The 12,469-nt window shown below is 42.9% G+C and overlaps 1 protein-coding gene across 1 annotated transcript in view; it reads right to left on the bottom strand.

Annotated features, from left to right (window-relative positions):
* Positions 1-359: 359 nt before the first annotated feature.
* LOC130480125 (zinc finger protein 91-like) overlaps positions 360-12,469 on the bottom strand; it is a 39,258-nt gene continuing 27,148 nt past the window's right edge. Inside the window, exon 5 of the mRNA XM_056852556.1 lies at positions 360-1,495. Within this exon, the coding sequence (XP_056708534.1) occupies positions 360-1,495 (1,136 nt within the window). The remainder of the gene's footprint in view (positions 1,496-12,469) is intronic.

Here is a 12,469-nt window from a genome sequence, read left to right on the forward strand (position 1 = left end):
ACAGGATAAATCCAAGGGTGACCCCATGACAGGTACCAACATTCGTGATTGGGTGTTTAAGTATGACACTGCATCAGACAGGCAATCAATTTCCCAGTCCAAATTCTCCCCATGGTTCAAACTGTTTGAAAGGGATCATGTCAGTCTCATATCTGGTCAGTACCTCCTTCCACAATCTCAGAATAGCTTTCACCTCAATCCGGTTTCAAACCATGCCAACTGCTTTGCTAGCTGGACGTTACTCCCAAGCACCATGGGCCTCTTGTCAATGCGTTTGTGGAGCCACAGTTCCAGAGGACCTAATGCACTATATTTTATTCTGTCTTCTTTATACAGAGCTCCTTCCACACTATAGGCATTTATGAATTTTCTCCCGTGTGCGTACGTTGATGAGTAGCAAGACTGGAACTCTGAGAAAAGCTCTTTCCACACTCCAAGCATTTATATGGTTTCTCCCCAGTGTGGATACGTTGATGGACAGTAAGGACTGAATTCTGAGCAAAGCTCTTTCCACACTGCAAGCATTTATATGGTTTCTCCCCAGTGTGAATTCGTTGATGGGCAGTAAGGACTGAATTCTGAGCAAAACCTTTTCCACACTGCAAGCATTTATAAGGTTTCTCACCAGTGTGGATACGATGATGTCTAGTAAGCTTTCTACTCTCACCAAAGCTCTTTCCACACTTCAAACATTTATATGGTTTCTCCCCTGTGTGGATTCGTTGATGGGAAGCAAGGTCCGCACTCCGAGAAAAGGCCTTTCCACACTCCAAGCATTTATACGGTTTCTCACCTGTGTGGATTATTTGATGGGAAATAAGGTCAGCACTCCGAGAAAAGGCCTTTCCACACTCCAAGCATTTATATGGTTTCTCCCCTGTGTGAATTCTTTGATGGGAACTAAGGTCTGCACTCCGAGAAAAGGCCTTTCCACACTCCAAGCATATAAACGGTTTCTCCCCTGTGTGAATTCTTTGATGGGAAGTAAGGTCTGTAGTCCGAGAAAAGGCCTTTCCACACTCCAAGCATGTATACGGTTTCTCCCCTGTGTGAATTCTTTGATGGGAAGTAAGGTCTGTACTCTGAGAAAAGGTCTTTCCACACTCCAAGCATTTATATGGTTTCACCCCAGTGTGGATTTGTTGATGGACAGTAACGTGTGAACTCTGAGCAAAGCTCTTTCCACACTGCAAGCATTTGTATGGTTTCTCCCCTGTATGGATCCGTCTATGAGCGGTCAACTTTCCACTCTGAGCAAAGCTCTTCCCACACTCCAAGCATTTGTATGGTTTCTCCCCTGTGTGGATACGTTGATGAACAGTAAGGACATTGCACCAAGCAAAGCTCTTTCCACACTCCAAGCATTTATATGGTTTCTCCCCAGTGTGGATTCGTTGATGGACAGTAAGGTCTGCACTCCGAGCAAAGCTCTTTCCACACTCCAAGCATTTATATGGTTTCTCCCCGGTATGGATTTGTTGATGGACAGTAAGGTCTGCACTCTGAGCAAAGCCCTTTCCACACTCCAAGAATTTATATGGTTCCTCCCCGGTATGGATTTGTTGATGGACAGTATGGTCTGTACTCTGAGCAAAGCTTTTTCCATACTCCAAGAATTTATATGATTCCTCCCCAGTGTAGATCAGCTGGTGATTAGTAAGAAGTGAAATCTGAGCAAAGCTCTTTCCACACTCGGAGCTTTTATTAGGTTTCTCCCAAGTATGAATTTGTTGGAGTTCTGTAAGATGTGCCTTCTGAACAAAACTCTTTCCACACTCCAAGATTTTATGAGGTTTCTCCCAAGTATGAATTCTTTGGTGTTCCATAAGATGTGCTTTCTGAGCAAAGGTCATTCCACACTCTAGGTTTTTATATGGTTTCTTCTCTGTGTGGACTCCCAAGTGTCTATCACATGCTGATTTATTAGGGAATGTTTTGTCGCAATCAGGGCTATTAATCTTTCCATGGAATGGCAGGATGTTCTGGTATTCAGTGCCCTGAGAAGTACAGGATTCATCCCTCCTCTTCCGTTTTGCTCCGGTGTTTCTTCTCTGCAGTCTCCCTTCCAATGGAAGCCGATGTGGTTCTCCCTTGGACTTGTTCTCAGTCCTATCAGCCTCTGGAACAAATAAGAAAGACTGGTAAGAAAGCAAAAGCAGAATCAAGGAAAGAAGACTACTAACAGCTCTTGATACTGATAATCCATAAATCACTGTCCTTCAGTGTTACTCCTCTGAAGACGCCTGCCACAGCTGCTGGCGAAACATCAGGAAAGAAAATACCAAGACCACTGTCACACAGCCCGGATAACCTACAAGAACTGACATCTATTAAACATTTGTTCCTTCTTCATGGATAGTAGCTGTTGTGCTACTTAAAACAAGGATAGGATGATAAATGGGAATTTACAGAAAACCATTAATGAAGGGACCAGTTGACCCCAGCAGATCTCCTGCCCTCATCACACCCCAGGTCCAATCCCCTTTTTCTGATGCACTCCAGCCAATCAGAAGAGTCATTACTGGTCTAGATCAATAAAGCAGAGTAGAGGTGGTCATTCTGAAGGCCCTAAATTGGAGCAGAGTACTTCACAGTCTGGGATCTGCCATACTACCCCTCCATTTTAAATTCAGCTACCAAGCACTGCTCTCTGTAGCCCCGTGTATGGAAATAGGTGTGTAGCAGAGATGGGAAGCTTTCCTGGAGGCTATCTTATCACCATTTCAGCACCAGGCACGTTTTATCCAGGATTTAACTTAGGGTTTCAGGTAGCCGACTCAAGGTTGACTCAGCCTTCCATCCTTCTGAGGTCGGTAAAATGAGTACCCAGCTTGCTGGGGGTAAAGTGGAGATGACTGGGGAAGGCACTGGCAAACCACCCCGCAAACAAAGTCTGCCTAGGAAATGTCGGGATGTGACGTCACCCCATGGGCCAGGAATGACCCGGTGCTTGCACAGGGGACCTTTACCTATCTTTTTTCATATTTTCAGCTGTTTTATGGGTTGCTTCTAACCTTAGGACTATTCTCTGAATATTTTAGAGGATAGTCATCAGCTATTTTATGCTCATCTTATGCGTCCACCTTGATTAGATTTTAATATTGTTAATTTATGCTGTTACTAAGATTTTATGGCATTATTGATATTTCAATTACCTGGATATCTGTTGAAAGTCAAACTCCCCTAAAATGAAAGGTCTACAAAAAATACCTGACTTGTCTTGCTGACGACTTCATTTTCCAGAAGGTGGAGAAGGAAACAGGGCAGGGTAAGGGGGACTTCTGTCTTGGATTTGATTCTCACCAACAGGGAAGAACTGGTTCATGAGGTGAAAAGAGCAGGTACCCTGGGTAGTAGTGACCGTATAAAGCTGAAATTTAAGATCTTTGGGAAGGGAAAGACTGTGCATAGGCTGGACCTCAGAAAAACTAATTTTAACAAACTCAGAGTTATGATGGTTAGAATCCCACAGTCAGAAATACTTAAGGAAAAGGGAGTCCAACAGGGGTGGGAGTTTCTTAAAAATAAGATATTGAAGGCACAATTACAAATGATGCCAATGAGAAGAAAAAATGGGAGGAACCTAAAGAAGTTAGGGTGGCTGTATAAAAAACTTTATAAAGATTTGAGAATTAAAAAAGACTCATTTAGGAAATGGAGCACCATGTAACCACGAATGAATATAAACAAATTGCCAGTCCTTTTAGAGCACTGGCTCCCAACCAGGGGTCCGTGGACACCCAGGGGTCCGCGAGAACTAAATTAAGGTCCGCGAAACAAAGTTATAAACCCATAATAAATTAATATTTTCAATTAAAACTTCTCTATTATAAAAATATATATTCAAATATTATTCTAAGTTTAATGTTTAACTGACAGTTATGATTAAAGTTTATTTTCAAATTCTCTGAATTTTTATTTTGAACCTTGGGGTCCCTGCACCGAACAAAAAAGTCCTAGTGGTCCCTGGTCAAAAAAAGATTGAGAACCACTGTTGTAGAGAGAGTATGAGCTCAGGCTAGTAAGAGATGCTAAACATAATTGAGAAGGGTTCTTTGGTTATGTTCAGAGCAAGAAAAAGGAAGTGATAGGCCCACTGCAGGGAGAGGAAAGTGAAATTATAACAGTTGATGAAGAGAGGGAAGAACTGCTCAATTTCTACTTTTCATCAGTCGTTTCTTGGAGAGGAAGCGGTGCTCAGCCTAGCAAAAAGAGCACATGATGGGGAACCGAGTTGCAGCCTAAGACAGTAAGTAATAAGGGTAGTACATAAACACTGAGTTTCTTTAAATGAAATTAAGTCCTCAGGGTAAGATGAATTGCTTCCAAGGATACTAAAGGAACTTGCGGATGTAATTTCAGAGCCTCTGTCCATTATTTTTGAGAATTCTTGGAGAACAAGAGAGGTGCCAGATGACTGAGGCAGGCAAATGTGGCCCCCATCTTCAAGAAGGGGAAAAAGGAGGATCCAGGAGGATACTGACCTGTCAGCTTATCATCTATACTGGAAAGGTTTTAGAACACATCATAAATCAATCCTTGAGCATTTAGAAAAGACAGTTGTGATTACTAAGAGCCAGAACAGATTCCTGAAGAAGTCATGCCAGACTAAACTTTATATCCTTTTTTGAGTTACTATCGGTATCTACCTTGCTAGATCAGAGGAATGCCTTGGACAAACTCAGGAATTTGATAAGGTTCCACATAATATTCTTGTTGACAAGCTGGTAAATGTGGTTTGATCCTACTACTCTTAGGTGTATTTGTAATTGGTTGACAGACAGCACCCAAAGAGTGCTTGTTAATTGGTTCTTGTAGGTTATCCGGGCTGTGTAACAGTGTCTGAAGTGTCCTTCAGTGTTACTACTCTGAAGATGCCTGCCATAGTTGCTGGCGAAACGTCAGGAAAGAAAATTCCAAGACCACGGTTACACAGCCCGGATAACCTACAAGAACCAATGAACTCTGACCGTGAAAGCCTTCGACAGTGCTTGTTAATGATTCCTCATCCTCTTGGAAAGGAGAAAAGTGCACTGCTTCAGGGATCTGTCCTGGGCCCTGTGTTCAACATCTTTATAAATGACTTGGATAAACGAAGAGAGGGGATGCTTATTAAATTTGTAGATGATACTAAATTGGGAGGGGTAGCAAATATGGTAGAAGACAGAGCAAGAATACAAGATGATCCTGACAGGCTGGAAAACTGGGCTAAAACAAATAAAATGAATTTCAATGGAGTTAAAATGTAAAGTTCTGCATTTAGGTAGGAAAAATCAAATGCATAATTATAGGATGGGGGAGACTTGTCTTGAAAGTAGTATGTGCAAAAAGGATCTAGGGGTCTTAGTAGACCAGACACTGAACATAAGGCAGCAGTGTAATGCAGTAGCTAAAAAGGCAAATAAGATTTTGGGCTCTATCAACAGAAGTATAATGTCCACATCACGTGAAGTGATGGTATCATTTTACTTTGATCTGGTTAGACCTCACCTAGAGTATTGTGTTGTTCTGGGCACCACAATTTAAGAAGGATGTAGACAAGCTGGAATGTGTCCAGAGGAGGGCAACAAAGATGGTGAGGGGAATAGAAAACAAGTCCTATGAGGAAAGGCTGAAGCAGCTAGGTATGTTTAGCCTGGAGAGGAGACAACTAGAGGTGATCTGATAACCATCTTCAAGTACTTGAAGGGCTGTAATATAGAGGATGGTGTGAAGTTGTTTTCTGTTGCCCCAGAAAGTTGGACCAGAACCAACAGGTTGAAATTAACTCAAAAAGAGTTTTTATCTAAACATTAGGAAGAACTTTCTAACAGGTAGAGCGGTTCCTCAGTGAAGCAGGCTTCCTTGGGAGGTGGTGGGCTCTCTTTCTTTGTAAGTTTTTAAGCAGAGGCTAGATAATATGGTAGAGAACCAATTACTGTTGTTGAACTTCTATACATGGTTGAACCAACATAAAATTCGATCTATTTAGTGATAAACAGATTAATTTCCTAGATATCATGGTTTATTTTAATGGTAACAAAATTGTCTACCACTCTATAAAAACCCTACTGATAAAAAAAACTTGCTGTGAAGATTTGACAGTCACCATCCCTTGCCTAGCAGAAAGAACCTACCTTACAGTCAGTTTTTGAGGTTAAGGAGAAATTGTTCTGACATCTCATACTTTCAGAGGGAATCCTCAACTTTAACTGATATTTTTTTTGAAAGGAGGATAAGAAGAGTTGGTTTTTATATGCTGACTTTCTCTACTTTTTTTAAGGAGAATAAACCGGCTTACAATCCCCTACCCTTCCTCTCCCCACAACAGACACCTTGTGAGGTAGGTGGGGCTGAGAATTCAGAGAGAACTGTGACTAGCCCAAGGTCACCCAGCTGACTTCAAGTGTAGGAGTGAGGAAACAAGCCCAGTTCACCAGATTAGAATCTGCCGCTCATGTGGAGGAGTGGGGAATCAAACCTGGTTCTCCAGATTAGTCCACCGCTCTCAACCACTACACCATGTTGGCCCTTACAAAAAACAGACAGCAACTCCTCCAAACTAGCAGAAAGGCTGACCTTGACAGGCTGTTGGTATTGTCTCATTTAATTCTGTAATGGTTGGACTCTCTAACAGCATAAAACAAAACTAGAATATACTAAAAGTACTTCTGGTTGTGAACACATACCTATTATTTGATTTAAAAGAACTTCTAATTTCAAAGACTATTGGTCCACAATGACACTTCTATTAAAAAAAAAACATACAACTTTTACCAGGTGTAGATCCACCCTTGAGTCACTTTAAGTATGAGAATTGTTCACACTGTACATTTACATGTAATACATATCAAAGGATTTTTAAACCCTGTTGATGGAAAGTGGTATGAATTAAGGAATTTCACAAATTGTAAGTCTAAAGAAGTGATATATGCTATTAGCTGCCCATGCAATAAACTGTATGTAGGAAAAACCTTGAGGTGCTTAAAAACACGTATTTGTGAAAATAAAAGTAACATCTCATGAGGAAGAACAGGAGCACCCTTGGGTCCACATTTTATAAAATACAAGCATATGTCCATAGTTATTGACTTCTGGGCTATCCAAAAAGTACCAGGCCAAAATTATAACTTGTTAATGAGAAAGGAAGTTGAATGGATACTCAGACTGAGATCCTTGGCCCCTTACAGACCAAGCATTTTTTGAGATCATCAGTCCTTTAAGGCTTAAAGGGGGATTGAATGTATTGCATCACACCTGGATATAAAACATAGCCAGGTTTCCCCCTGCTGATTCAATTGTTCGAGGTGGCAGCTGAGAAATCTCTACAGAAGGTATGCCCCACTTCTGTTTTTCTATCCCTGTTACGGACCATGTAAAAAAATAATTTTCTGAAATTACGCAAGGCATTCTTATAACATGCTCAGATTGTATGTTATTTTTTAAAAAAAATAAAAACAGATTCTAATGCAATAATTATTAATTTGTTATAGAACAGAGAATTCCCAAACAAGGAAGGGACCCCTAGCCCAGACGGAGCCACCAGAAAACAGTATCTTAGCTCCCTCCAAAGGTAAGCAGGATCCAGCATCCCAGCCTGACACCATCTAATAAAGCTCTGATGAAGGCCTGCTGTCCAAGGGCTCATCTCCCTTTGAAGAGACCCCACAGTCCTTCCAGGACGGGAGAAGGTAATGATAGATCCCCAAAACCTTGAACTCTGATGAACAATCTGAAAATTCTTTTTAACACATATATGTGATATCTCCATATAGGACATTTTTCTTATCCTATCCTTCCTTGAGAGTGCTCAAAACAGTGTTTTCCTCTAGCCTAGCACTGATCTGACAGAAAGAATTTGAGCAGACAAAGCTCTTCATGACATGGACCAAAACTACCTGCTAAAATCCTATTTTTCAAGGTTTGTTCTTCAGGGCTCTGTCACCATATTTTACTGCATGTGTGGACCATGCCTAAGCCTACACTGGTATAAATACAATGAACACAGCAGAAGGACCCCAATTTGTTCCTTCGGCCCTCTTTCCCTCCTCCCACAGTTATCCTCCTCACATTCCGTGGAAGATGGTAAGGCAAGGAAATATCTTCTCATGCTTTTCAAAATGCATATCAAGGACCTTAAAGAAATACAAATATTATTATTGCTATCGTCTAAGACGTCAGCTTCATCGGCTGCCCTGACAGGCTCTTAAGGAAGGACCCTCCCATCTTGCTTTCAATAGATTTACACCTGCACTCAACATTGTGTGCTCCACTCCCCTACTGAGAGTCTCCATTGGAAGAGTCGTATCAGAGTCCTTCATAGGAGCCATTTCTGCCTTTTGCATTTGTGAATGAAGGCAAAGGGGACCTTACCCAGGGAGGCCACATTCTGACGATTGTCCTCCATGACTTCCTTGTGAAGCCTTCTTTGGTCCGGATCCAACAGAGCCCACTCCTCCTCAGCAAAACACACAGACACTTCCTCAAAGGTCACTGGACCCTGAAAACACAAAGAAGAAACCCCTCTATCCTCACAGATAATGTGACAATTCTTCGCCTTCTTAAAGGCAATCCAGAAGGACTATCATTAGATGTTTGCTTTCAGGGTTCAATCCCCTCCCCCCGGATGGTTTGATATTCTGCCTAGTGAACAGCACAGATAACGGAGATGGGGGGGAGGAGGAGGAAGGAGAGAAAGAGAGACATAGATTGTCTCTAGCCTAGGGAGGCATGAAGGCATGGCCCAGAGTTGTGCACTTACCCAATCTGGCTGCACAGAAGCCACTTCCTCTCTGCCACAAAGAGATGGCAAAGAAAGTATAGTTGGTTTCATGGCATCACCTGGAAGGATACGAAGATAATTGTAATTTTTCAAGTATTTAACATTCAACTCCTTGTGTAGCAAAGGAAGATTCTCCCTTTCTTGGATCATGGTCACAATTTTCCTTGCATTTTTATTTCAGATCATTTTTGCTGCATTTTTTTATCATACTGTTAATCTGCCTTGAGCCAGTGAGAAACCTGACCTATAAACAAAAATAGAACATCACTGTTGAAGATATACATGAACACATGAAGCTGCCTTATACTGAATCAGACCCTCCTTGGTCCATCAAAGTCAGTATTGTCTACTCAGACTGGCAGTGGCTCTCCAGGGTCTCAGGCTGAGGTCATTCACATCACCTACTTGCCTAGCCCTTTTAACTGAAGATGCCAGGGAATGAACCTGGGACCTTCTGCATGCCAAGCAGATGCTCAACCACTGAACCACAGCCCCTCTCCTGATACAGAAGTACACGGTGTCACTGTTTCCTATTGGCAAGTGTGGTATTTATCTATTAAAATAGCTGTCACCATCCCACTAATAAACACCCAAAATTGTGGAACTCCCTGCCCCAGGATGAGGTGATGGTTGCCAACTTGGAAGGCTTTAAGAGGGGAGTTGAGATGTTTATGGAACAGAGGGCTATCCATGGTTACTAGTAAAAAAATGGATACTAGTCATGATACAAGCCTATTCTCTCCAGCATCAGATGAGCATGCCTATTATATTAGGTGCCGTGGAACACAGGCAGGATAATGCTGTTGCAGCTGTCTTGTTTGTGGGTTTCGTAAAGGAACCTGGTTGGTCGCTGGGTGAACTGCCTGACTGCTGTGGTTAAATCGGCTAAAAGTGAAAAATCTGAAACTAAACCCTGGAAAGGCAGAGGTAATGCTGGCTGGGAAGAGAGAGATCTTGCAGGACTTTGTGTTCCCTACTTTTGATGTTCAGCTGATTTTGCTGACTCAGTTAAGAGCCTTGGGGTTATACTGGACCCAACTTTATTACTGGAGAAGTAAGTTAATGCGATGCTAAAAAGGCTCTCTTCCAACTCAGCCTAGACCCAAAAATAGCCCCTTATCTTGATCTGGCTGATCTGGCCACCTGGATCCAGGCCACAGTAACATCAAGACTAGACTACTGCAATGCACTGTACTTTGGACTCCCCTCAAAATCAATTCAGAAACTCCAGCTAGTGCAGAACGCCATGGCTTGGCTATTGTCGGGAACTGGATGGAGTACGCATATTACTCCCATTCTGCAGGCATTTCACTGGCTGCCCATCACTTACAGAGCTCAATTTAAGGTATTACAAAGCCCTTCATGGCCTCGGACCCTCATATCTGCAAGACAGCCTCTCCCCCTATGCTCCGCCACAACAGCTTTGCCCATTGGAGCAGGGTCTTCCGCAGAGGCCAACTTGCAAATGGGCAAAATCAGCAGCAGCCCGTAAAAGTGCCTTCTCCATTGTGGCCCCCACTTTGTGGAACAGCCTGCCTGAGGAGGTCAGGAAGGCTCCCACTCTCCTGGCTTTCTGCAAAATGTGCAAACCTGAAGTATTCAAAAGGGCTTTTCTGTGCAGGAAAGAGACTGGTACTGTACTAAATAATTCATAAAGTTACTTCGAAAAATTATTAGGGACTGTGGTCTATATTACCATGTGTAGCTTGTTGAAACTAGGATCCTACCATGGAATTTTGCCTCATTTACTGGGTCGTGTTAATACTTATGCTTTGCTTCAGTTCTGTTTTTAGACTTCTGATTGGCTCTACAACCCAAATTCTACTGCATTGCTTTTGAATGTCTCATCTGTTTATTGTATTGACTCAATCTGTGTAATCCACCTAGAATCCAAGTGAGAAAGGCGGACTATAAATTAAGTAACTAAAGAAATACCCAACTAGTTAATCAAGTTGTCCCAAGAGTCACAGCATATAACTGAAGATGGCGCATGCCTCAGCGACTATTCTTCACATTCCCTTGCACTGATTTTAGATGGATTTTTACTTAAATGAAGTTTTTACTTCCTCAAAGGGGAAGATGGAGTAGATCTTACCCAATGAAGCTGATCTGTGGTAATGCTCCTGCGTGATCTGCTCCTGCACCTGAAACACAAGTGGGGATCCCAGAAAGGGGAGATTGATGAGAAAATAAAGAGGAAACAGGATAGGGGGAAACATTGGGGCAATCCATGTGTTTGTGTGGGGGGAATTCTTAGGATAACCTAGTTCATATTTTGTGCCCACACAGACTACTTGATGAATCCCTCTCACCTGCTCGTTCTGATTCTTGTCCTCTTCCTGGCTCAGGAGGAAGCCTTCTGCCAGGGCCACCGCCTGGGAACTGGTCTCTGGCCCACATTCCCTGACCCAGCTCTGCATCTCCGGGGGCAGGATGGCCAGGAACTGCTCCAAGATCAGCAGGTCCAGCATCTCCTTCTTGGTGTGCCTTTCTGGCTTCAGCCACTGGTGGCAAAGATGGTGGAGTTGGCTGCAGATCTCTCGGGGGCCCTGGGCATCCTCATAGCAGATGTCCCTGAATTGCTGGTGCAGCACATCAGGAGAGAGGATGTTGTGACCCAGGTTCTTCTGCACCGTTCCTTCCCACAGTTCCCTTTTGTTCCCAGACTCCGTGGCACTGGGGCCTTTTCTTGCTTCTGGCTCAGCTGGAGTCAGCTCTTCCCTCATCCTCCCTTCCTCTCTAAACCAGTGGATCACCTTCCTCCTGTGCCATATTCTTCTGTAAAGGGAAATGTCATATCTATGACTTCCTACAGAAACAAGACTTCTCCAGGGTCTTAGTCAATAAGAAGCCAGATGGAGCAAGTGAAGCAGAACCTCAATATAGCAAGCAGAAAGGCTCTCCTCTGCCCCGTAAAAGTACTGCTTAGCTATAAACTAAAGATTCCTGCAGCATCCACCAGCCAGAGAATGCCGCAGGGGAGCAAGAACAGGGTGAAAAGTTACAAAGCAATGGTGAAGCAGGCAAGAAGTAATAAGAAGAGGGGGTACCATTCAGAGTCCAAGAGGTGTTGGATGGCCCCAATCCTGCCAGAGGCAACTGGAGAAGATCCAAAGAGCCACTGGGACTTATTCATGGAAGTCAGCGGCGCTCTGGAGGAGCCAGAAGTGAGGAAGGGAGGCCAAATTTTAAAGCTTGCAGGTTCCCAACCCAATGATTTCTTTCAAACCTCACATACAGACAAGAACTCTAAATATGAGAACAAGTTTGAAGAACATTGTGTGCCAAGTAACAATTAAGTTTTTGAAGGGTATCTTTTAATGCAGGAGTTGCTCATTGAATCTTGACAGGGTGCTTTTTGCCTGAATGGGGCTTTTTAATGCTAGATTTTAATTAATACCTTTTACCATTTTGTATTTTTATTGTTTTGCTTTTTAAGCCGCATCAGGCAGATTCCCTGGAGAGGCAGCAAAAACATTCTCTTGCTTAATAAATTTTTTTCCTACAAGAAAGCAAAGCAACGCAGAGATCTTTCAGACTTTTGCGGTTGATTTGAGAAAACTGGGACTCTGAAGGTCTTGATGACCCCAGAAGAAGGTATGAGATGGGAGGAGAGGCCAACTTCTAGAAACCAATTTCTTTGCATTAGCAAAGGCTGCAGAACAAACTGCGGAACATGCCAAGCTACAGAAACATGCCAAGCTGCAG

Source organism: Euleptes europaea, chromosome 1 (assembly GCF_029931775.1).
Source record: "Euleptes europaea isolate rEulEur1 chromosome 1, rEulEur1.hap1, whole genome shotgun sequence".
Taxonomy (NCBI): Eukaryota; Metazoa; Chordata; class Lepidosauria; order Squamata; family Sphaerodactylidae; genus Euleptes; species Euleptes europaea.